Source organism: Sinohyriopsis cumingii, chromosome 1 (genome assembly GCF_028554795.1).
Source record: "Sinohyriopsis cumingii isolate HCF-2022 chromosome 1, ASM2855479v2, whole genome shotgun sequence".
NCBI lineage: Eukaryota > Metazoa > Mollusca > Bivalvia > Unionida > Unionidae > Sinohyriopsis > Sinohyriopsis cumingii.
This window is the reverse complement of record NC_142961.1, coordinates 123749336-123772491: the sequence shown is the minus strand read 5'-3', so window position 1 is coordinate 123772491 and position 23156 is coordinate 123749336. Positions and strand designations below refer to the sequence as shown.

The 23156-nt window shown below is 38.9% G+C and overlaps 1 protein-coding gene across 2 annotated transcripts in view; it reads right to left on the bottom strand.

Moving 5' to 3' along the window:
- Positions 1 to 240: 240 nt before the first annotated feature.
- The window catches only part of LOC149807799 (nitric oxide synthase-like), a 37308-nt gene continuing 14392 nt past the window's right edge, over positions 241 to 23156 (bottom strand). Inside the window, exons 3-9 of one of the 2 annotated variants that reach the window (XM_089946002.1) lie at positions 11503 to 11647; positions 9593 to 9697; positions 9122 to 9171; positions 4665 to 4808; positions 3242 to 3423; positions 2812 to 2907; positions 241 to 1068 (exon numbers count right to left, since the gene is read on the bottom strand). In XM_089946002.1, the coding sequence (XP_089802128.1) occupies positions 3378 to 3423; positions 4665 to 4808; positions 9122 to 9171; positions 9593 to 9688 (336 nt within the window). In that variant the 5' untranslated portion in view covers positions 9689 to 9697; positions 11503 to 11647 and the 3' untranslated portion in view covers positions 241 to 1068; positions 2812 to 2907; positions 3242 to 3377. Of the gene's footprint in view, positions 1069 to 2773; positions 2908 to 3241; positions 3424 to 4664; positions 4809 to 9121; positions 9172 to 9592; positions 9698 to 11502; positions 11648 to 23156 lie in introns of those variants that run through there. The other variant, XM_089945946.1, reaches the window with a different exon arrangement.

The following is a 23156-nucleotide window of genomic DNA, read 5'->3' as shown; positions in this document are numbered from 1 at the left end:
CAGTGTGTGACATACGTTCTTTAGTAGATGACACTGTATTTACTTCATTCAACGTTAGCATTGAGGTATATTGATAAATAAATGGTGCTTTGGTACTTATAACAAATACATGTCTCAAAGAATATATAACAAAATACACTCTATCAGACTTCATACTTATGTAATTAATTTTAATTCAGTGTCATATCATATTATTTATAATGTGTGCATTGGATGTATACAGCCTTAATCAAACTTTGATATGGAAGAAATGAAACAAAATGAACGAAATTTTTAATTGAAATCAACTAAATATAGGTATAGGATAAATATTCCAACGTTTGCACCAGTGAGTTACGCATTCTGGTATATACGCATACAATGTAAACTATTTTTGGAAACACATACGATCTTGTCTGTGCAAAACAAAGTTTGCAGTGAACGTCTTCTTGTCACAACTAATACATATGATTTGAAATACTTATGCATAGTTGATAGTTGTAGCTTGCTGTTGCGAATAGAGCTGCACTTAAAAACTTCATACTAAGTACCGTTAAACCTGTTTGTAAAGTACAATCAATGGCACAGATATACCTTCTGTCAACATCTCCTGACTTTTTCACTTAAACGTTTCTGGAATTTTTTTGTATATTACATTATATGTATATTTCAGGCAAGTATGTAATAAAATATTGTAGTAAAACCTTTACCGTTTTTGTTGCAAGTAAAATAGTATTGTCCATGTTGTCAAACTAACTGAATAACAGCAAATACCCCTGCCAAATATTCCGCATATTAAGAACATTGAAATAGTTACATGTTTGTCATTGAGAATTACTAAACATAAGCAATGATTATGCATCCTTTATGAACAACTTTCCTATTAAAAATGAAAGTAAGGTAGCTTTTCTTGAACATTACGCTTCGGATTTCATAGTTCACTTGGTGGAAGCCATGTTTGTATAAGTCTTTTCAAATGCAAAGTTCATGAGTTAGATGACTTTTCCTCATTATATCCAGGGAATGATATCATCCTTTCCTTAGAGAATGGAAAATTTTCTTGTCCTTTTTGTGGCATGTTTTAGAATCCTGTAAGAGGAAAAGTGTTCTTTATACATTAACATAAAGAATAAAACCATGTGTATGGCACCAAAAACAAATTTGTTATTTATTTGATATTTATTCATTATATCGTCGCGGTACTACGAATAAATACAAAATAAGATATATATATATATATATATATATATATATATATATATATATATATATATATATATATATATATATATATATATATATATATCTTCTCCGGCATTCCACTCCATCATGGAGATGCCTCTATAGCAAAGTTACTGTTAAAAGTGACAGAGAGACTAATTGCAGCCAGTTCCAGACCGTATAGGTCATAATTCTTAGCAAGATAAATCATTGAATCATCCTGTCTCTTCAGTATGGATAGCTTCGCATGATGAACAAATGTCCCACGCACTAGATCATTGAATTTTATCAGTAACTGAAATAATAAGCTGCAGTCATAAAATATATTGTTATATTCTGCACTCAGCTATAAGTTAAAATGGGAACTATATCTCACGCAGTATTTCAGGATCACAATGATTAGTCACTGTGCATTTTAGTGTACTATTTTTAGTATAAATCAATAAAAATGCGAGACTAGATTCATTCAAGAGAGCATCTTGTATACTAATATAGTAACCACAGAGCTATAACTCTTACACAGAAATATGAGATCACAGTAATGTGTCAATTGCACACCTAGAACATAACCATTAGATGTGCCAGACATCATATATACCAGTCAACATTCATAATATTATGTCATTTGTTGGCTCCAGCTGTGGACGTCAAGTCTGAAAGGGCTTGAATACTCACATATATGCCATGATATATATTATAATATGTGCATTTTTAGATAAGGATTATGTGTAATGATGTGTAGGCAAGTTTGACAGTACTCAATAACTCCCGGCAATACTTGATGCTTTACAAGAACCAGTCACACCATATATCAGACAGCAAGTAAACTTGGACAGTTGCTCTATTAGAAATTGCACGATTAGAGATGTGTGAATCAGGTCTTCAGATGATGACCATATTATGATTCGGTGAGAAGAGTATTATTGTTAGTAGACCAGCGAAGCCTCATCAGTTATATTTTCTCCCACACGCCGATATATTGAAACTATATGATTCGAAACGTCGCTTTATCTGTACATCTGTCATCTGTCAGCCATACATTGGTTGCTAAGACAGGGTGAGTTGTATCTTCACACTCTATTCAAGATCAGAGATCCGGATATTGTCGTCAAAAGCAAGCATCAAACTGAATGCTCTCTATTATATATAGTTTGATACATGCTTATAATGATATTATCCGGAACTCTCATCTAGGATTGAATGTGAAGGTATCCCTCACCCCTTCTTAGCATTATGCAGCCATCCAAACTAGGCTAACAATTCGTTTATTAATACAACTTCCGTTAAAAACCATGTTGACGTTTGGGAAACCAATATTGATACCTGTAGTAATAACAGTTGCATCTAAACTGAAGAATGTATAGATAAAGGACAATATTTACCGTTATCACCAGGAGTTAACATCACATTTGAAAGTGTTCATAGGCGAAAACAAACGGTTGACTATGCCGATCAAGGTTGTGCAAAATAGGAGCAAAATCAACACAAGATAGATTAAGATTAGAATTACATTTTGAGGCAAAAGCGAAGCACACCTACTCTGGCTTGTACGGATGCGATAACCTCCCGAATCGGAGTAACTTATTCGTTTATCCGTTTGCTTTTATGTACCTATAGAGTCTCCTCACTTGCCACTCGGTCCTCTCTGTTACCGCGGAGCTCTTTGAAGTCGTTCCCAAAATTGTCCTCATGGAATTGGTTTGAATCCTATAAAGAAACATGTTACTGTAATTGTACCTAATACAGGCTGAACACATTGATGACGTAAAATATTATTCACGTTCACGTTCACTTATTACCTTCCGGTTATGTAATATCACAATTACTCAATAAAATATAGTACTTAATATCGTTGTCTTCTTGACTTACAAATTATCATTTCCATCTAGACATATCGAAGAACAAATACACTGCATCTGACGGCTTTTTGCCAATGAATCTTGATTTTGAAAATGTGACACAAAGTATCAGGAGGACGTGCCATTAGGTTCTTGAAAAGGTAAATAACTAAATTGCTACTAAAGAGTATATTTAGTGTTACCTTAAAAATGTTCTGCGCCCAAGTTTTGAAATATTCCTTCTGTCCGTGTTCCTCGTCCCCCTCGCCCATCTGTAGTACCCTCTTTGCACCCAAATCATATCGTATGTTGTCCAAGTAGTAGCCAAAAGCACGCAATTTAGGGTAAGCACTCGAGCCCAGGCCGAACACCGAACACCGGATATCTTAAAAATTAAGACTCATATTAGTGATGCCTTTTAATGAACAAATGTTACTTTTAAGTAGCTTCTTGAGAACTCGTTCAAAATGATCGGGTAACGCTATAACCCGATTCTTTAGCATGCCCTGTTGATTGAAAAGTTGAACAAAAGAAGTCTGTATTGTTCTTACTCGTCTGCAAATATTTGCGTCTTGAACAGTGTTAAGGTATTTCTTAATTCTCGTTTGGTTACCATGCTTAGAAACATGGAGAATAATTTTTAAATTCCATGGAAATGTTTTAGAACTGTTAACTAGATATTAACAGAGAGAGACTTAGTGTAGGCACCAGAAGCTGATAACCAGGTTCTGCTGAAGTCAGCACATTAATTGTAAAAATGGGTTAAGTTCCAAAACTAATTATTGGACATTATTGTATGGAAACAATCATTGCTGGCACCTACAGAAAGGACACACAAACCACTAAATGATGATGCAAATATAGCATATAATTAACACTGAAAAATTACACTAACCCTCGATCTCATCAACACAAAGATTCATACCAAGACGGTTACTCCGCAGTAAGGGAAATGGGAGAGTCCGGCTATAAGCGGCCATAGATCCCCATTTAAAAAAAACGTGTGAAGGATGGACGCAAGAAAAGACTGATACGCACCGTTTAATTTAACAATTTTTTTTATATATAAAAGCCAATCTAGATCAAAATATGTGGCCCTCAAACTCTTTGTACGTGTACCACACACCGAGAGGTTGCAAACTCTTTTATATCTGCAAACAAGGGTAATTTGAATACATTACTGTGGCCATACAATTATAGATACTTCCATGCAGAAACGTTCCCTCTTTTTTCACGTATAAAACGAGAACGGTTCGTAGAACGTATTCCCATTGGATAACTAAATATAAACAGTTTGAAAAAGAATAATCTATTCACCAAATGTATTAATCACGGAATTAATACTCATTTCATAAAACCAAACAATATTCTCGGTGCTTTAATTGATGGAAATACTGTGTAAACTACAACAGAAACAACTAATGTTGATTTTAATGTGTACCAGTTATAAAAGACCGCTAAAAATTCCTTATGATAATGTTGTCACCGTAATGTACTTTCTCCAAACACCATGGTGGGATCATGATGTCATTTGTGTGAAAATACAGACGTCTGACGTATGACATCACTGTCGTATTGATAAACAAGTACAAAAACACGGAAAGCAAACAACACATGATTAGATACCTGACATGCCGTAGAGACCCTGTGCCAATTGTCATGCTATTATTCGTCTTCATTAACTGTTCGTTGTTGTGATCCAAGAAAGATTCCTTACCTTTCAAGGTAGACTGTTTCATGTGAATAGATGGCGGTCGTTCGCCCTTATCACTACAACAACAGAATAATACATTATGACAGAGTTAACAGCTGAAATTGTATTCTAGAGATCAATAAGCATGCAGTAGATCATCACAAATGAGTTACTTATAGATATTCAGTGGATTCTAAAGCGAATGTAATACATGTTACCTGTACACTGTTCTGGATTGTACCTCATTCCTAAGTAACTAGATATAACGAAACAAATATCTATATCTGCATCAAGATAAAGAACTTTCTTATTAATATGGTGTAACATGAAAAGGCTCCATCACTAACTGTACTTTTACAATTCTCATAGGTGTATAAAGTAATTGTGGAACGGGGAATCTTGCTTATCAATGACGCCAAAAAATTGTATAAATGATATACATGTAGTATATGCAAAATAGGAAAAACAGGAATAATGCCAAAACAAAATGTGCCAGACAATTGAAACATTGCATATGAGTCATTATTTAGCATATACACTAGCTTTCAATACTACATTTCATTAAAAGTTATCAGCAAAAGTGGTTTGTGTTTTAAATATTCTTATTTTTTGTTTCTATTTAAAACTGTCATTTTTTCCCAATCGGATGCTCATAACCTATACTAATAACGTTAAGGTTATGTCCGTTAAATGCATTTTTTACAGTTTTAAATAGAAAATATAAAAATATTTCATCATGCTGGGATAAGCCTAGCTCTACCCGATGCTGTCTTTATTTTTATCTTGTCAGTCTAGATACGTATAATTTATTTAACTTATGAGCCAACAGGTTTAGATTTAATTCTAGCAAAATTCGAGAACATATTTAAAAAACACACATGAAAATCGGTTTCGATTGATTCCAAGATTATTGTTAATCACGTAACAATATATGATTGATACATATTCACCGAGGCATTAGCAGTTTCAGACAAATAGGTATTATAAATGGGCTGGAATCATTTTATGCCAAAAGACTATTATACGATTGTGTATATTTATATATTTCATCTTACAAATGCGTTAGTTTGCGATATATGTCTCTTCTTTATTGTGTCTCATAATCTTGTAATATGTATAATCCGCATTTTTATTAACTTGATGTAATCTTAGCTAAAGAGGATATTAAGTCAGTTAGCCAGTGGGTCATAGATACAAGCACGCACGCACACCACATGCATACAAATCATATTTGCCGTCCGTGTAGTAGGGAACTTTCTCTGTCGTACTTGAAGCTCCTGTGGGCTTGCATGGGTTATGATAAGCAAAACTTTTCTTTTGATTGGTTTCATTTTGGAGCAGCTACAGATGCAGATGCAGTTGGTATAGTGGGACATCTAACTTAAACTTTAGGACGATAGTCTTCGTCATCCTATATACGCTACACCAGAGCTCATCCTAACGGACTTCTTTCTGCTCATGAACAGCTGAGTACATACATTTAGTATCATTTAGTATCCAGTCCTTCCAAATGAATATTCACATTCCAAACTGGCATCCTCTGTGGGGATGTGATTTGATATATTTTAATATCAGATTCAATTTGTCATTTTTTCCCAATCAGATAGTTATAACCTATACTAATAACGTTAAAGACATGTCCGTTAAATACATTTTTTACAGTTTTAAATAGAAAAAATAAGAATATTTCTTCATGCTGGGATCAGCCTAGCTCTATTTCACGAATCTGGGATCAAAACAAAATATACTTTTATGCTGGGATAAGTCCAGCATAGATTTAGTTAACTGGGATCAGACTAGAATACATTAGCATGCTGGGATCAGCCTAGCACATAGTTTACTTAAGCTGGGGTTAGCTCAAAAACACTTGATTGCTGGGATCAGCCTAGCACAGATGTATTTGAGCTGGGATCAGCCTAGCGCAGTCTACGGAAGCTGCGATCAGCTCAGATTATACTGTGATGCTGGGATCAGCCTAGCACCATTATCCGTGAGCTACACAAAAATGCTGGGATCTAGACTTTCTTTAAGATGGGATCAGTCAAGCACAAATTTTACTTGAGCTGGATTCAGTCTAGCACCAATTTTACTTGAACTGGGATCAGCCCAGAATACACTGTGATGCTGGGATCAGCCTTACACGGATTTGGAATCAATCTAATACATTGAGCTGGAATCAGCTTAGCGCCAATTCTACTTGAGCAGGGATCAGCCCAGAATACACTGTAATGCTGGGATCAGCCTGCATTCAGATTCTATCTCAAGAATAGCCCCCACGGAGAGAGCCAAATATTTTCAAATATTCTATTTAAGTCTAGATGCTATTTTAATTTTGAGTTTGATGTAGAAAATGGGTAATAATGTAAAATTGCATGTTGGAGAGAAAGGAAGAAAGGGAGTGAAAGAGAGACGGAGACTGAATACATGTACTCATGTATCCTATATTTCCTACAATGCATGTATTAATTCTTTTCCCGTTCAATACAAAATTGTTTTGTTGTTCATAAAATGATAATTTGTTAAATTTTAGTTTATGCACAACCTGATGATCTTGAATTATTTTAGATATATATTGCCAGTTTTTCAATGTGATTTGCATGATAACGATCATTAAGGGATGAACTGGTGGTGTGGTAAGATGATGTACTTTCACAATATCAGGCTTAGTCAGTGGCTAAGACTTGGATAGGGCTGTTGTACACGTACCTTGAAATTGAGAGACAGACAGGGAATTATGCAAAGAATTATTATTAGCCTCTTACTTACTGTTTTTATGGGGCTTGTTGAAGAATCAAAGGTTGGTGGGGGCATGAATATAGCTATTCCTACTGGTCTGCATTGGTAGCAGAATTCAAAGAGACAACCTAATTAGATAATCTAACGAAATATTGCATGATAATATATAATACCATATGGTCAGTCACCTGTCTAGTTTTTCAAAGGTATAGGCAATGAATGTAGAGTCTGACTTCTCTGGCTTTTCTAAGGTACATGCAATTAATGGATTTAGAGACTCTGCATCAAACTTTTCTTATTGATTTGTGCTCGCCCGCCACCACGCTAGACACCACCAAATAATGAACAAATCATGGGTTGTGCCTTTACTTTGTTCATGCGCATGGGCTGCCATGGGATACGATCTTTGTCCCAATATTCATGTATTCATAAGATATACTAATAACGTAAACGTCATGCCTGTTAAAGACATTTCTTTTAGAGTTTTAAATAGGAAAAATAATATTTCTTCATGCTGGAATCAGCCTAGCTCGATTCCACAAATTTGGGATCAACCCAGAGATTACTCTTATGCTGGGAGTAGCCTAGCATGGATCTAGTTAAGATGGGAATATATTAGCATGTTGAGATCAGCCTAGCACATATATTACTTAAGCTGGTATCAGCCCAGAATGCACATGAATGCTGGTATCAGCCAGGCACAGATTTTATTTGAGCTGCGATCAGCCTAACACAGTCTACGGACGCTGGGATCAGCCCAGATGATAATTTATAGCTGGGATCAGCCTAGAACCAATTATCTTTGACCTGGTATCAGTCCAGATTACACAATAATGCTGGGTCAGCCTAGCCTAGATTTACCTGACAATGGGCTCTGCTTGGAATACAACTGAATGCTGGGATCAGCCTAGCACAGATTTCACTTGAGCTGGGATCAGCTTAGCACAGTCTACGGAAGTTGGGATCAGTCCAGATTATAGTTTAATGCTGGGATCATCATAGAACCCATTATCCTTGAGCTAGGATCAGCCCAGATTACACAATATCGCTGGTATCAGCGAAGCCTAAATTTACTTGAAGATTGGATCAGCCCGGGATGCACTCAGATAATGGTATCAGCATTTAACGGATCTTACTCGAACTGGAATCAGCTTTGCACCAATTCTACGTGAGGTTGGAACAGTCCAGAATATATTGAAATGCTGGGATACAGTCTAGCACCGATTGTGAATCAGTCTTGTACATTTTCTGAACAAAATACTCCAGGAGATATTAACTAGAGACAAGTTTAACTGACAGCCACAACATTTCAAAAGTAGTAATTGGACACAGCCGTATATGCAGTGGGATGAAAGAGAGGGTCTTACTGGATTTGCTATACCGAATTGTCTAAAAATTGTTTTGCAGAGTTATTCGAAGATACGCGAGCAACAAAAATGAGAAATTCTGAGTTCCTCTCTGACCGTATTTTGCAGGATATATTGCTTCCCATTGTACACAAGCATGCCAGGTTGAAAAACAACTTTAAGGATTTATGGGATGAAATGAAAGCGTGACGGAAGACGAACAGACATACGCCAGTATACACCACCAAACCTTTGCTAGTTTGATTATATATTGTGCAAATGTATTATTGTTTCTCTTCTATACGTACTTGTGCTGGCGCTCTGGATGTTTCATTTCAAGTAAAGTCTTTGCAAATACCTGTATAAACAAAGTAATACATATCTGAAACAAAAATAATAATAAAGTTGGTTGAGTGCTAATTTGTTGTCGGTAATACGTTGAATTATGACCATTAACAAACCTGTCGTAAATACAATAAGTATAAATCAAGATATAATTAAAAACGATGGTACTACATAATTCGATAATGAAATATTAGAAACTTTGAAACTAATAGAGATGCGCATTGTAGAATAAAAATGAAGGCTCTTCTTTTCAGTCGATACGAATCAATTCTGAAAATACCGTGTTACATATTCTTACATTGTCTAACGTTGAAAGGTCAATTTCATTAATTTCTCACATAGCTTAGAAATTACCTTTTTACATTGAATCACTCCAAAATATGTATACGTATTTGACTCATGCTCACAAAGCATGAGCATTTATTTATGCTTACCTGTCCATTTTCAGGTGGATCTCCATTTCCAAAGGTGCTGGTCACGATCATTAAAAGTGATTCGTATTCAAGATCAACATAGTCATATTCATCCATCGATAACACCTGCAGGGAAATTAACATCATTTAAGGCGCAAAAACAGTATAAATAAATCGCTTTAGTCGGTCAGATATTAGCACAAAGAAGTCATACACTGCACTTTTAGGCAATGCTAGTATTTTGAACAGTATGCGTTAACAAAGTGCATTTATTATACCGAATTTTGTTTTGCTCTGTTTCAAAAATTTGATAAGGTACGAAAATTTCTGTATCAGAGAGATTGTCAAGAGCCTAATGTTACCCAGTTGTAATCTTGCGAAAGACAATTTTGATGGGTGAATTGAATTCTATACGATCCTTCACTCATTCAGTTAACTAATATTTCCTTATAATAGTGTAACTGTATGTTGAGGGCTACTAATAACTACATGAATCACAATGACTTTAACAGAGGAGAGGTTGTTAAGGTATTTGAATGTCAGCAAAACACTGATGTATTCGTTTTAATTTGGAGATAACTAGGTTGGTCATAATTTCAGCATCAGTGTAACTTTAGCAAGATAGAATATAAACGTTGAGAATATGGGTCCAACGAAGCTAAGTATAAGGCTGGTTTCATTCAACATGTGTACTGTATGAAGCTCTTCGGAAGTATAACACAAATATCGATGAAACTGCACGCTAATCGCATTGAAGACACTGGCACAAAATGACAATGATATAAATTACAGTCTTATTTGTTTAAGGTGGTGTATATAACAATAGCGAGAAAGTAAGACGCAATGATTTTTATTTCAAAAGACGCGAACAATTCACTTTGAATATTTAAAACTGAGTGAAGATCAGGCCCAACGAGAATCGAACTGTCACAGTTATTATATATTCACTTTATTCAAAGTACTAACCTGAATAGCTCAAATTATTAGAAGGTTTTCAAACCTGATATTTTATTTGTTATAAAAATTGGCCTAATTGTAAAAAAAAAAATGTTTCTTTGACTTATTATTCGGAGCAATAATTATGAATGTACTCATAAGCCCTATGCTTTAAGTTCGGGAAGATCTAACGAAATAACCATGGAATGGAATTTATTAAATTGATAGTTTCTTTTATTGGAGTCCAGATTTAATCTTTATTTCTATTGCTTAGATATTTATAGACAAATCGGAAAGACTATAGGCTATACGTACCAAAGGAGGGTTAAGTTTTCTCTTCGTAATAAAATATTTGGAAACAATAACCAATTTTTTCTTGTGACTAATTCCTTTTATGTTTGGATTTGTGCTTTTCTGCAGAATGTTTGGAAGTTACTAAAGTAATCCTTGACAGGATTTGATATTGGTGATATGTGTTTGATATTGGTGATCAAATCGCAAGCTTTCGAACACGCATATGTGGCCAGGTGGTTTCTAAGTCTTTTAAGCAAGTGTATTGTGGGTAGACGGGGATTGTTGTTCCCTTCTAACAGGTAATAGGAAGATTAATTTCTTTCTCTGAATTTCCTGTTTGTCATGGATGGAATGCAACCATATTGACAGTAAGTGCTCACATAGGACCTTACACATGTATTCATTATAAACACTGAATTGAGGAAGTTTAATGATATATATATATATATATATATATATATATATATATATATATATATATATATATATATATATATATATATATATATATATATATATCTTAAGCTATGGGCTACTTTCAGTAAATAAAAATGTATATTCAGAGATAGTTATTATTTTGATAATGAAGTATCTGAAGCGAGAATCTCAAGCTAAATAACGTTGGTTTGTGTTAGGTTACATTGGTGTATGTGACATATAACCCTAGCGAAATGGTGTGTGATTTCAAAAACTATTCAAACCTTTGCATTGAATACATGCTTAAAGATCTGGCAGAGTGTTTTAGGAAATCCTTCCTACTTTCCAGTCTCCGTGGGATACAGAATGATGCATTTTACTCTTCTCGCAAGAGCATTTCCCATAAAATGAACAGATAATTTCACCGCACTGTGAATGAAAACCAATTTATTATAGTCAAATATTTTTCGTCGAGACTACTTACCCAATCATAATACTTTAGAACTACTACCATCTTGTAAATGCAGCCCTCTAAGACATGACTTTTAGCTATTATAGAGCTAACGGTTGTCTGCCGACCTATGTCGAGATCGGGAAGAGTGATCTCCCCTTAGGTATAAGACTTGCCTGCCAATTCTAAGAACAAGTCAGTTCCTACTGGAGCGGATGACATAGCTTTCTATATATTTAAGGACTGGGTAAATATTTTCAAAAAAACATTTGCTATGAAAAATGTGTTTCTTCTTTAAATACATTACCCAATCATAATACCTTTGGAATATACCATCTTCCTAATGTGTGTGCCACAGTTTCTAGGGAACACGACTGGAGGGGACGGCATCTGTCGGGTAGCGGCTTCAAATAGAGAAACAATCCCCCCACCGTTAAACCAAGAGAAAGTCGTGAATACGCGTCTTAAGAAGCTGTTTATTGACCTGAAAGGACAACCCGTAGAGCTGGTGATATAGGGCCTACCAGATCGAATTGGTCCCTCTTGGATGAGAGATATCAGAATTAAAAGCTAGAGAATGTGGACCCCAATCTTCAACTGATAACGTGAATGATGTCTGTTAGAGAACAGTTCCTCTCTAATGAACGGCTGGTGTCAACTGCTCCAACATTGGGAGCCGAAATAAGTTCATTTGAGCCGGGATTATTTTCCTTTGCTGAGCTAGTCACCCATTTAATCCAGAACGAGATAGTCTGTCTTGATATATCATCCTGTATTGCCTTGAGAGGTAGTAAGAGGAATGATCTCCTTCATCGCAACTTCACAACCCGAACTAATGTTTCTTGACAAGACAGAGGTATCATGACGATAGCTTGGCTATCAGTGGATGGAAGGTGGTTTACAGCGATAGAGGAGGATGGCGTCATTAGTAAGACTGAACCGTCTTGTCGGAACTGCATGTAATACGGATCTGCTGATAGGGTAAGTGTGTCCCTAACAGTATGAAGAGATGCCCTTAATATTGGTTGAAAGTGTCTTGTTCAGCCAGGTCAATTCAAAATTCATGTTCCTCTTGGGCACAAGATTAATGTTTCCGGCAATGTATACTCAAAGTTGACGAGTAGGGTGGATAAGTCTTTGTTTTGTCCTTAATTGTGCTCTTCGGTTATGACCAAAGGAGTCAGCAATTGTAGATTGGTAACCTTTTATCGTAAACGGTGCTAACGTTGGAAGAGTCAGAGGAAGATAGCTATTTGCAGTATAGATTCATGTTCGTTTCTGCATCACTGAGTGAAAACGTACCGTGTGCCTTCGTAAGCTTTCATACGTAAGTCTTGTAGGAAACGTACGCTAGAGATGCCCTCGAAATGGGTTGAAAATGTATCTTGCTCAGTCAGGTAATAACCAAGATATGTTCAGTTGGACATAAGTTTAATGTTTTCGGCCGTGTATACTCAAAGGTGGAGAGTAGGTCGGACAATTGTTTGTTTTGTGCGATATCGTCTCTTCCGTGATGAAGAAGGAGTCAGCGATCTCAAAGCGGACTCTTTTAGCATAGTTGGTGCTAACCTTCTTAGATTATGTTAGCTATTTGCAGTATTCATGCCTGTGTTCGTTTGTACATCACTGGGTGAAAACGTACAATGTGCCTTTGTGTGCTTTCAGAGTGGTCGGCCTTCTTGCTAGAGTGATTCTCTCCACGACTGGTTCTGAAAATATTTTATTTCTGAGGGCCTGATTAAGTTGATCCAGACGTGCAGATCGCATACCTTTGTGAAGTAACGAAACGACACCCGTCGGGAAAGTCCGAATTTTCGAGGAGTTCCAAGTGAGAGATTGATGAGGTTGTCGTTAACTAACCACTTCTGACACTGGAGTATTGCAATGGAGATCAGACGACACTCTGAATTTCTTGACTTCTGTATCAAATTTGGAATCAGAAGTATTGAGGTTAGGCGTATGCATCCAGGCCGATTCCAATCTATCGATAAAGCGTAGACTACCAAGGCTTTGAGTCCGGGACTGGATATACAAGGTTGGGAATTTGTTATTTCACCTTGTCAGAAACATGTCCACCAAAGATTGGGCCCATCGGGTACATATATGAATAAAAGTCTAGGAACGAAGAGATCATTTCCTTTGTTTTCTGTGATTGTTCGGGGACAAAGCTTCGGTTATTACGTTATGAGCACTAGGATATGGCGAACTTGTACGTGGATTTGTTTTTGACAACATCACTTTAGAAAGTCTTACACTAGGACGTCAAGGTCTTGGGACTTAGTTCCTCCTTTTCGTTTGAGATAAGTCAGCACTGTTCGACTTGGCTTCTTTTTGTTGCCTGAGTATATCAACACTTTGGAGTTGTCGGACAGAATAAGAACTCCATTGCCATGCAAATGGCAGTTATGTCCATAGTTTATTGATATGAAGATGTTGTTTACGGGGAGAGGATGCATCGCTGGCTTCCAAATTGGATGGTAGTAGTTAAGATCCTAAGCATATATGCAGACGGTAATATCTGGCAGTTGTACTTGTAGTCGTATACCCAATATGTGCCAAGTTAGGTTTCCCCAATTCCACAGACGGTGCCTCAGTTATGTGAAGATGATGAGAGGATGGTCCAATGGGCAAACGGTATACCTCCATTCCGGCAGAAGAATCATTTGAAATAGGTGTACTTTGTCGGGATAGGAAGAGAAAAATCGGAAATATGGATGGGGAATATTTTCCATAGAAATGAAAACTCCTCCAACTTGGACTGTCGTGACAAGAGCGTGCTTCTTTGCACGCGCGAAAGTAGTAACTGAAGGGTTCTCACACTTTGCCGCAAAGTCTTATACATTAAAAGTAGAGATTATTCTTCCCGACCGCTACATATGTGGGCAGACAACCTTTTGCAATAATTAATGAAGTAAACTGTATTATGTCTTTAAATGTATTCCTGTAATCTAAATATGTTAATTTAAGAGCAGCTTTGAATGAAAGATATATGAGAATCAGAAAAAAGAAACTGGCATTTTATATTCATATTAACCTTCTCATAGCATATGTTTTGCATTACGAGTATACTTTCATACTTTTACCGGCCAATTACAAGTATAATAACTGAGGTTGTCCTAAGGATAGCATTTTATGCAGTGGTGGACCTTTGTAATATCCTGTATATACATTCGTCTAGATATAAGTCTTTTGCTTAGAATTAAAATAATCGTCAGAACATCGACGATAGTAGTGAAGTGGGTCACCCTAGCGTCAATGGGAATTAGCATTACAGACCCCCCCGGGTCACTCTAGCGTCAAGGGAAAATTAACATGGAGAAAAATCGTGGGTCACTCTAGCGTCAAGGGGAATTTAACATGGAGAAAAAACCCTGGGTCACTCTAGCGTCAAGAGGAATTGAATATGGAGAAAAATCGTGGGACTGTCTAGCGTCAAGGGAAATTGAATATGGGATTTTTTTTTATAAAAAAAATAAAAAAAATTTTTTTAAAAAAAGGGGTAGGCAATTGAAAGTCATTCTCTTTTCGAGAAATATGGGTGGCCCTGAAAAGGGCCTTTGGGTTTATGTTAATGTATCCATTAACATAAAGGGCATCTGCGGCATCTTCTTGTCCTCAAGCTGCGTCTTACTCGAGAGCCATAAATCAGTGTCCTCTTGAGGCAACCTTGTCTTTCTACGTACACTCTTCGTATCCACAGACCGGTGTCTGACTTGTCGACAACGGTCCACTTGGACCGGACATACATGAGCATGTCCGTCCTAAACATCATGGAAGACACAAGGATGGATGATTCGACTGTGGTCCACATCTTGAAGCGACGAGAACAGGTGAATCAATGCAGTGAACTGCGCTTATTTATAGGTAGAGGAAGGATTGAAAAGGATTGAGTTCATTCACCAATCCGAACACGCGTTACAAAATTCAGTCAGCTCGCATCCAATCCGAAGAGAGCAGTCTGTGACGTCACGTGGTCCATATAGATTCGCTAGCGCTTGTGTACAGTCAATCTATGCGACAGTGATTCAACATGACGGAAACTCAGAAAACGATCCATTGGGGTGCAGCAGCAGGGGAGACTGCCCAAGGGAACCCGGATTTACTTTCAGAAGAGGTGAATTGGGATTTTGTGGATTTTCTTACCTCGCAAGAATTTGTTCCGGAACCTTCGTTACCTTCTTCATTACCGCAAGTGGAGAATTTTAGACAGAGACAGAAAGAAGAATTGGAGAAATTTATACAACGACAAAAGGAAGCGGAACAAGCTTTTCTCCTACAGCAGCAAGAAGAAGAGGTAAGAAAAAAACAACAGCAACAACAGCAAGAAGAAGTAGCAGCAAAGAAACAAGAGGGTGAAAATCAAACGGTCACGGTACTGTTGGACATTTTAGCGGAGTTAAGAAGTCTGAAACAAATGTATCAGACTTCTTTATTACGACCGAAGAGAATACGACCTTCCCGAGCTAAACACGTTAACCCTGTGACTAAGCCTACCGTACCACCCTTAGTGATTTCAACCCAATCATCAACATTACGCAGTCCAGAAGTAGGCCTCGGCCGTGGCAAAGGCTTAAGGCAGATAAAGTTGATTGCTTAAACTCACCCCTACACCAAAAAAGGCCCTTTTCAGGGCCACCCACGTCTCTCGAAAAGAGATACACTTTCAATTGCCAATAACTCAAAAAAAAAAAAAAAAAAAAAAAACCATTTTACCCCTATAGTACGTGTTTTTGTATGAGTGCGTGAGTGTACGTTCTTATTTTTAAAATCATAACTCAAAGACACTTACCTTATATAATTAATTTATTCTTTTATCCATTGTTACAATCCAATTCACAACAGAACACTTTAATATAAAGTTCATTTACTTCTTCTTTCTCCTTGTTTAGTCTCTCTGTTTTTTGAATTTCTTCACCGTCTTTTCCTCTTCTTTCTCCTCATTTTCTCCCCTTCTTCTTTTCTTCTCCTGTTTCTTTGCCTCTTGTAAATAGAATTGTCTTCTTTCTTCCTCTTCTTCCTCTGAATAATCCCTCTCCTCTTCTGAAGAATTCCTCTTTTCTTCTGACTCCTCTTGTTTCTTTTTTGGGCAATCTGGAGACCAATGTCCTTTTTCATGACAATAATAACAGGTATCTTGACTTCTGTCTTTTTTAGCCCTTTTTTTTTCTTTTTTGACGGTCTGGACACTCTAAAGACCAATCCCCTTTTTTCTGACAGATATAGCAAGTATCTTGACTTTTATCTCGAACGGAAGGAGAGTAGTCCGTGGGCTGGTCTGAAGAGAATTTTCTAATGACCCCTCGCAAAGCTCTGACGAAACGTTCGATTTGGCTAGTCTCTTCCATCGGTGTGCTCAGCTTGAGAGTGAAATGAATAGTGAAAGGACAAGACACACACCCTTTTATATACGCTGGTCTGCCATGGCTATAGATTAGTCTATGGTGTTTAAACTTGAGTCATTTGACGTTTTTCACTCAAGATGAAACGATCCTATTCATTCGAGAAGAAAGAAGAAGAAAGTAAGAGGCAGAAACGTGATCTATCGCCTCGTACCAGGGCTGAAATCTTGGCACAAATTCATGCCAGTGATTTTGAAGAGGACATGAGTGAACCAGAATCCGAACCCTCTAAACCAAGTTTGCCACCCTTAGTCAACCCTGAAAAATACTATTCCATTCGAGAGACGGAAAAGCGCTCCTCTAGAAAATTTAGAACCACGGCTTACAAATACACGGTGAAGTTTAAAGATTTCAAGGCTGAAGTGCCGTTAGAGAAAGCAGAAGTGTTTATCACTGGGGTGTGGGATTCTTTGCTCACCACACTCAAGCGACAATGTCAACCCAAAGAAGACGATCGCTTGAGACTTTCCATACAACACGACGGTTTGAAATCCCCTGTTTGGATCGAGTTTAGCACCCCTGCAGAATTGACCGCTTCCAAAGTCATGGACAAGATTCAACACGTACAACAATCTAATGACCAGTTTGACATCACCGATGGAAAAGCCACACTGGACATGCCCCACGTCTCTCCTCCTCAAGGGACTGGACGCAAAAAGATGTTATTGGTGGACGACCTTCGCAACACCAAAACAAGTCTCGTCCGAATTCACAACCCTCATGACCAGATGTGTTTAGCCCGTGCCATCGTGGTGGGACGAACCTATGCCATCAAGAACGACACGGTAGAATGGAAAAGAACCTGGAGAACTATTCAACAATCCGACCGAGCCAAACAACGAAACGAAGCAGAACTCCTGTTACAACAAGCCGGACTGTCCAAAAACACACCCTGTGGCATTCCTGAGATGCAAAAATTGCAAGATGTCCTAGCTCTTCGCTACACCTTGAAAGTGCACCCTCAAGAAATGCGTGGGCCTCTGTTGTTTCGAGGCCAAGATTTTAAGGATGGAAAATACATTCATGTTTATTATCACGATGACCATTTCGATACCATTACCACCATCACCGGATTCCTGGGATATGTTTGTTATTGTGAGAAATGTGACCGTGGTTATAATAATCGAGAGCAACACAAACATTGTGGATCGAAATGCCCAGGATGTTTGGCCTCTCCACCCTGTCTGAGCGAAAGACCAGTGCCTTGTTCAACTTGTTTGCGCACGTTTGTCAGCCCTACCTGTTACCAACAGCATTTGAAGACGCAAGGTTCACAGAAGAAATGTTCTTGTCAACTGCTGAGATTGTGCCCTACGTGTGGACAAGGCATACTTACCAATAATGCCAAGGCACACGTATGTCGAGGAAAGAAAAAATGTCACATTTGTCACCACATCGTGGACTTGGAACACCAATGCTACGTGCAAAAATACCAACCCCCACCAGAGAAAGAGGACGGTCACAAGAAGAAAGGCAATTTTACTTTTTCGATTTCGAATGCATGCAAGAGACCGGCATTCACATTCCTAATTTCTGCGTGGCTCATCGAGCGTGCGAGAAGTGCATTCAAGAACCTATTTTCAGTCATTGCCCTCACTGCAGCAAGATTCCTGGAGGACGTGAAAAAATCTTTCGGGGACCAAACACGTTAGCCGATTTTGCCCAATGGGTCTTAGACCCCGTCGACAAGACGTGGAGCCAAGAGGACATCGAACGTTACGGAGATTGTCATCGTCATGCCACGGTGATGGCTCACAATTTTTCCGGATACGATGGACAGTTTCTTTTGAGATACTATACGGAACAAGGCACCGAGCGTCCTAAAGTGACTTTGAACGGAGCCAAAATCATTTTCATGCAAGTGGGACAAGTACAGTTTAAAGATTCGATGAGTTACTTGGCCATGCCTTTGAGCCGATTGCCTAAAACGTTTGGAATGACAGAAATGGCTAAAGGGTACTTTCCACACTTTTTCAATACGGAAGCCAATCAACACGTCGTTCTACCCCATTTACCTGAGGCTCACTATTACGACCCCGACAACATGCGTACCGAACAACGAGAAGCTTTCTACGCTTGGTACCAGGCTCATGCCTCGGACCCTTTCGACTTTCAGGAAGAAATACTAAAGTATTGTCGTTCCGACGTGGACATTTTACGGCGTTGCTGTGGAAAATTTCGAGAATTGTTCATGGAACACGGAGGGGTCGATCCTTTGAAAGAAGCTTGCACCATTGCCAAAGCGTGTTCCTTAGTGTATCGACAACGATTCATGCCTGAAAACACCGTGGCTGTCATCAGCCCTCAAACGACGAACTTTGTCAAACGTCAATACTCGGTCAAAGCCCTACGTTGGTTACATTACTTGTGCGACAAGGAAGACAAATGGATTCAGCATGCCCGCAACGGAGGGGGTGAAAAGACCATCGGAACGTATTCGGTCTATGGCTGGGACTTAGAAAACCCAAAGATCCTGTACGAGTTTAACGGTTGCTTATTTCACGGATGTCCCGTCTGTTACCCTGATCGTAGCACTAAAAATCAGTTTTTACAACGAACCATGGAAGACTTGTACCAGGACACTTGTCAGCGGCGCCTAAAGTTGGAACAGGAAGGATACCAAGTGGTGGAAATGTGGGAACACGAGTACGATCACCGTATGAAAACCGATCCCGAGTTTAAACGCCTCGTGGAAAGTTACCAGTTCATGGACCCGCTGAACCCGAGGGAGGGCATCCGCAATTGTTAACGGAACACATCGACCTGAAAAAGATTCGACAATACGAAGGCTTGATCAAGTGTAAAGTTTTGCCTCCCACGAACCTATACCATCCCGTCTTACCTCACCATTGTCAAGGCAAACTGATGTTTCCATTGTGCCGTACTTGTGCCGAAACGTGCAACCAAGATCAGCCTTGTCAGCACACCCAGGAAGAACGTGCCTTGACGGGAACCTGGGTCAGCGTAGCGTCACTACCCCTATCATGGAAAGTGATGCTGCGCGTGTCAAAGCTTTGGACATGGGATACCAACTGTTAGAAGTGTACAAAATTTGCCACTTTCCCAAGACACAACAATACCACAAGGGTGATCCCAGTCAGAAAGGCATTTTCGCCGACTACGTGGATGCCTTTTTGAAACTGAAACAAGAAGCCAGCGGCTATCCTTCCTGGTGTCACACTCCCGAAGACCAAATACAATTCAAAGAGAAATACTATGAACAAGAAGGCATCTCTTTAGACCACATCGAGAAAAACGAAGGCAGGCGATCGTTTGCCAAAGTGATGTTAAATTGCTTGTGGGGTAAAATGGCACAACGACCGTGTTTACCCAAGACGGAGTATTTGACAGAACCTTCCCGCTACTTCCAGATGATTCACGACAAAACCAAATACATGAAACACGTGGACGTCGTTCGTGAGGATTTGATCTTGGTCAATTACGAAGAAGATCTGGACTTTGTACAAGACGACCCTTTTGGAAATGTCATCATTGCGGCTTACGTGACAGCCCATGCTCGCTTAAAATTGTACGAAGCTTTAGAACTGTTAGGGGAACGCGTCCTGTACTTTGACACGGACAGTTGCATTTACATCCATCACCCGAGTCAACAGCACCCTGACATCGAAGGAGACCGTTTAGGAGCCTGGACAGACGAGCATCCCGACGACAAGATTCTAAGTTTCGTTAGTGGCGGTCCCAAAAATTACGGCTACGAATACCGGGACAAACAAGGAGAAGTGCACACGACGTACAAAGTGAAAGGACTGACTCTGAATTATCGTACCAGTCGTGTGATGAACTTTGGGGTATTGAAAGAAGCCTTGCAATCGGGAGAGGATGAACACTTTAAAGTGAACACCTATCAACCGAACAAGATTGTACGTTTACCCACTCACCACATTGTCAGTCGACCCTTGGAAAAAGTCTATCAAATCGTGTACCAGAAGCGAGTTCGACTTCCCAATCATTTCACCTTACCGTATGGACACGTTGGTATAAAACATTGGTTGTAAGAGGATAGTCACCCGCTAGAAGAATGACTTCGCCACAGCAAGAATCGAGTGAGAAACCCGATGAGAACTCCAAGTTCAAACTCTACCATTTTCCAGTCTTCTTATCTGACTATTGTGATTGTGCCCGTCGATTGGACAGGTTTCAGAAATGGCCTACGGATAGGGAAGGATTACCTTCTTCGCATGTTTTAGCTAGAACAGGATTTGTCTACTTGGGACCTGAGTCAGGATTGGGATACGAGGTACAGTGTTTCGCTTGCGGACTGAAGTTACGAATGGATCTATGTATCTATAAAGATTCAGCTATTCTGGAACATACTCGATGGTCTCCGCACTGCCCTTACCTTTCTATGGCCTTTCCACCCATCACACTACGGTACAATTATGACGGTACCTTAGAGACGGTACCTTCTAGAACAAGACACAAAAAACATAAGAAAGGAAAGATGTACAAGCTGGAAACTGCATTGCGACTAGTATAAAAAGGGGGCTATGGTCAAGATCGATAGTTCATTGTGACTACCAAGACCGAGCGAACAAGATGAATACTTTCAGAGAAACACAAAACAAGTTGTTTAGAAAGGCACAATTCAAGTGTGAGGCTTCGGAAGTGGAATGCGATTGTGAGCCTTGCGATGGGTACGATGCTGTACGTTGTGACCTTAGCGATGCCGTAAAGCATCATGGGAACTTTAGTGTCACTACCCCTATCATGGAAAGTGACGCTGTGCGTGTCAAACCTGTGGGATGCGAAAGTGATGCCACTCGTCCTCTTGGACATTTTACTGGGTTTCGTTTTAAAGGGGAATGTTCACCTTCACGTCTACCCCCCTACGGATGTCATCCAGCCCTGAGCAAACTCCTGTTCATGTCACCCAACCCTCATCGAAACGAACCTGTGAAAGACGAATATTCGTTTCCTGTGCGTTTGTCGGAATACTGCGACTTTGAAAATCGTCTTCAATCGTTCAAAGGAAAATGGCCTAAGTATCTGGGAGGACCGACCCCCGAAGAATTAGCCAGAGCCGGATTTTTCTACTTGGGCGAAGGAGATAAAGTCAAGTCCTTCAGTTGCGGTGTGTCACTTCATTACTGGGAACCGCAAGATTCAGCCTACGTAGAACATGCTCGATGGTCACCGAATTGTCATTACTTACCCTTAGTGGGACCGAGACATTGAAGTAACTTACCATAATCTGTTCATGGATACTTTACACGAGAACATTCGTGCTTTGCCTGTGGAGTTGAGAGAACGCATTTACCGAGAGCTGGTGAAAATACAAGTGAAACGTAAAGAACAATTGCATCCGTTACGTCACCGGTGTTTGAACCACTGGTACCTGAATGCTATACAAGGACTGATTCAGTTGAAACTGTTCCATTGGACAGACATTAATCAACGACCTCCTGGTTATAAAAAGAATTGGTTTGGTATGGATGATTCTATTTACTACATTGTAAACGTACTGGATCCAATTCCAGAGGAAGAGTTAACGAATTACCAACATCTTTTACGCAATGTCAACTTAGTGAAAGAGGAAACTTCTGAACGAATTTTAATGTGTAGATTAGTGATGAAACGATTTAGATTCGACAATGAATTAAAACCATGTTTGTGCAAACGGTACATTTCTTGTGTCAGACCAAAGGGGATTTAGTATGACCTATTCATGGATACTTTGCTAGAGAACATTCGTTCTTTGCCTGTGGAGCTGAGAGAACGCATTTACCGAGAACTGATCAAAATACAAGTGAAACGCAAAAGCAAAGTTATTCAACCGTTTTTAAATTATGCTCTGTTCCAAAGTACAAGAAGACTGATTATGAGTGGATATTACATTAGGCACAAAGGTAAACGAGGCTATTGGCCACCACCCAAGGATTCCAAAAACAGTGTATATACTTATGGATACTTTACAAGAGAACATTTTGGGCTTGCCTGAGGAGTTGAGAGAAAGGATTTACCGAGAGCTGGTGAAAATACAAGTCAAACGTAAAGAACAATTGCATCCGTTACGTCACCAGATCTTTAACCACTGGTACCTGAATGGTATAAGAGGACTGATTCGTCA